The following is a 2,224-nucleotide window of genomic DNA, read 5'->3' on the forward strand; positions in this document are numbered from 1 at the left end:
CTAACCAGGGTTGTGTCAGTTGTGGGGTGCAGCCGTACCAGGCAGTTTAAGACATGAGACAAATATTAAAGATTTGTATTCTTACATTAGCGTAAAAACAAAACAAAATTTACAAAAAATGCCAGTTATTTAAATCTTTGAAATTCATTATTTATTTAAAACTTAATTTCAGAAAAAGAATACAATCATTTAAAAGCCAAACATTCCAACAATAGCCAATAATTTATCAGATATAAAATAATAAACAAAATTAAAGTAGTAGGAAGAAGCATTGCTTATTTATTCCAAAATAAGCATTTAGTTCTAAGTTCATGATGGAAATGACACAACAAAATGAATAACATAAAAACACTCCTTTGTGTCACTTTATGTTAAAGTTAAGGTTTCATAGTTTATTTGCACATGAACACAGTGCTGTAATTATGAGTTTGATTCATACAGAATTTTAACATTGATACAAATTTGCAGCAAAAATATTAATGTTAATTTTATATTAATAAAATTGTCTGTTTCGGAATGTCATGTTTTAATACACACTGACCATGAAAGTGAATTAGTTCAATAGAATGTTAGTGTCTAATTTACAAATTATCTTGTAAATGCAAATCAGCGTGTGTTATTGACAGGAGAGATGATCAGACGATCAGAGTTTTTACCATTGTAATTAAGAGAAGGACTGAAGTATGGGTAGAGTTTCTCAGTGAAGGTGCAGCCAGTGAAAGAGAAGAGATGAACTCTGGCCTCCACATCATAAAAGGAGACCAGACCCTCCTCATAATCCACAAACACTCCCACTGTCTGGACCTCCTCTCTTACAGGAAGGATGACAGGAGGGCCAGCAGCAGCAGCCTTGTACTCATTTCCATTCTTCAACACTATAGACCAGTAACCGTTTCTGGGACTCAGTGTGATTGGTTCCTTCCTGTTGATGGACTCTCTAGCCACTCCTAAAACCCAGGCAGTCTTCTCTTTAACCTGAACCTCATAGTAAAACCTTCCAGAGGAGAAGCTTTGTTTTCCTAAGACACTGGGACAAAAAGAGAATCTCTCTTTGTTGTCTGGGAGATTCTTCTTTACATTTCTAGCATTCACTTCTTTTCCATCCCCAGTAATGATGAGATAGGGATTTGCTGTATCAGGGTCCAGATTTACATCCACTGCATATTGCTGGATTGTCCTCAGCTCAGCATCACATAGCTTCTCTAACTCTTTACTGATCGTCTTCTCCAGCTGAGCCACAGCTGTCCTCACAGTCCCCACATGTGAAGACTGATGGACCTTGACCTTTGTCCAGTCCTTGAAGAGTGGAGGGATGTTGACGGATGTGTGACGGACGTTGTGGAGGAGGTGGAGGTGTTCTTCAGTGTGGGAGAGGTGATTCAGCTCAGAGCTTTTCTTCTCAAACTGAGTGATTTCCTGTTGCAGCTCTTTAATGAAGCCTTCAGCCTGTTTCTCTGTTGTTTTCTGCTTCTCTTCAATCACATCAATGAGCTCAGCCTGGCTTCTCTCAACACAGTTGATCAGAGCAGTGAAGACCTGCACACTGTCTTCTATCTCTCTGTCTGCGTCTTTCTTGCTCAAGTCTACTACATGTTTGACATTCTGAATCTTCACCTGTCTCTCCTGGATCATCTGCTGAACTTCAGCCTCTGTCTTTCCCAGCTCAGCCTTCTTTCCTTCACATTCTTCTTCCAAAGATATAATTCTATGTAACTTGTGGTCTAACTCAGTGCAGAACTGACAAACACACATGTTGTCGGTCTTACAGAACAGCTCCAGAGGTTGGTCATGTTTCTTACACATAAAGTCTTCCAGGTTCTTTACAGGGTTGATGAGTTTGTGTCGTTTTAACCCTGTGTGTCTCTGATGAGGCTCCAGGTGAGTCTCACAGTAGGAGGTCAGACACACCAGGCAGGACTTCAGAGCTTTGATCTTTGTCTCAGTACAGACGTCACAGGAGACTTCATGTGGTTCAGCAGGTTCCTGGTTCATGAAAATCTTTGAATATATATATATTTAAAGTAAACAGTTTTAACTCAAATCTTTGCTTCTGGGGGTCCCTGATACAAAATACTTTGAGATGGAGGTCGGCGGCCAAACATATAACTTTGGGGGTCCTTGACATGAAAAAGTTTGAGAATCAACATAGCCTACTGTACGTTTTTCAGAAAACTGTTTTAGAAGATATTTTCAGAATCGGCCACAGGTCTTAATGGGTTATTAA

The 2,224-nt window shown here is 39.4% G+C and overlaps 1 protein-coding gene across 1 annotated transcript; it reads right to left on the reverse strand.

The window, feature by feature from the left end:
- Positions 1-466: 466 nt before the first annotated feature.
- On the reverse strand, positions 467-1,992 carry LOC311062763 (zinc finger protein RFP-like; the record flags this gene model as incomplete). The annotated part of the gene is made up of 1 exon (XM_084081982.1): positions 467-1,992. The coding sequence occupies one exon, from the start codon at positions 1,990-1,992 to the stop codon at positions 607-609; it is 1,386 nt and encodes a 461-aa protein (XP_083938108.1). The 3' UTR covers positions 467-606.
- Positions 1,993-2,224: the final 232 nt, after the last annotated feature.

Source organism: Gymnoscopelus microlampas (assembly GCF_963454915.1).
Source record: "Gymnoscopelus microlampas genome assembly, chromosome: 16".
Classification (NCBI taxonomy): Eukaryota; Metazoa; Chordata; class Actinopteri; order Myctophiformes; family Myctophidae; genus Gymnoscopelus; species Gymnoscopelus microlampas.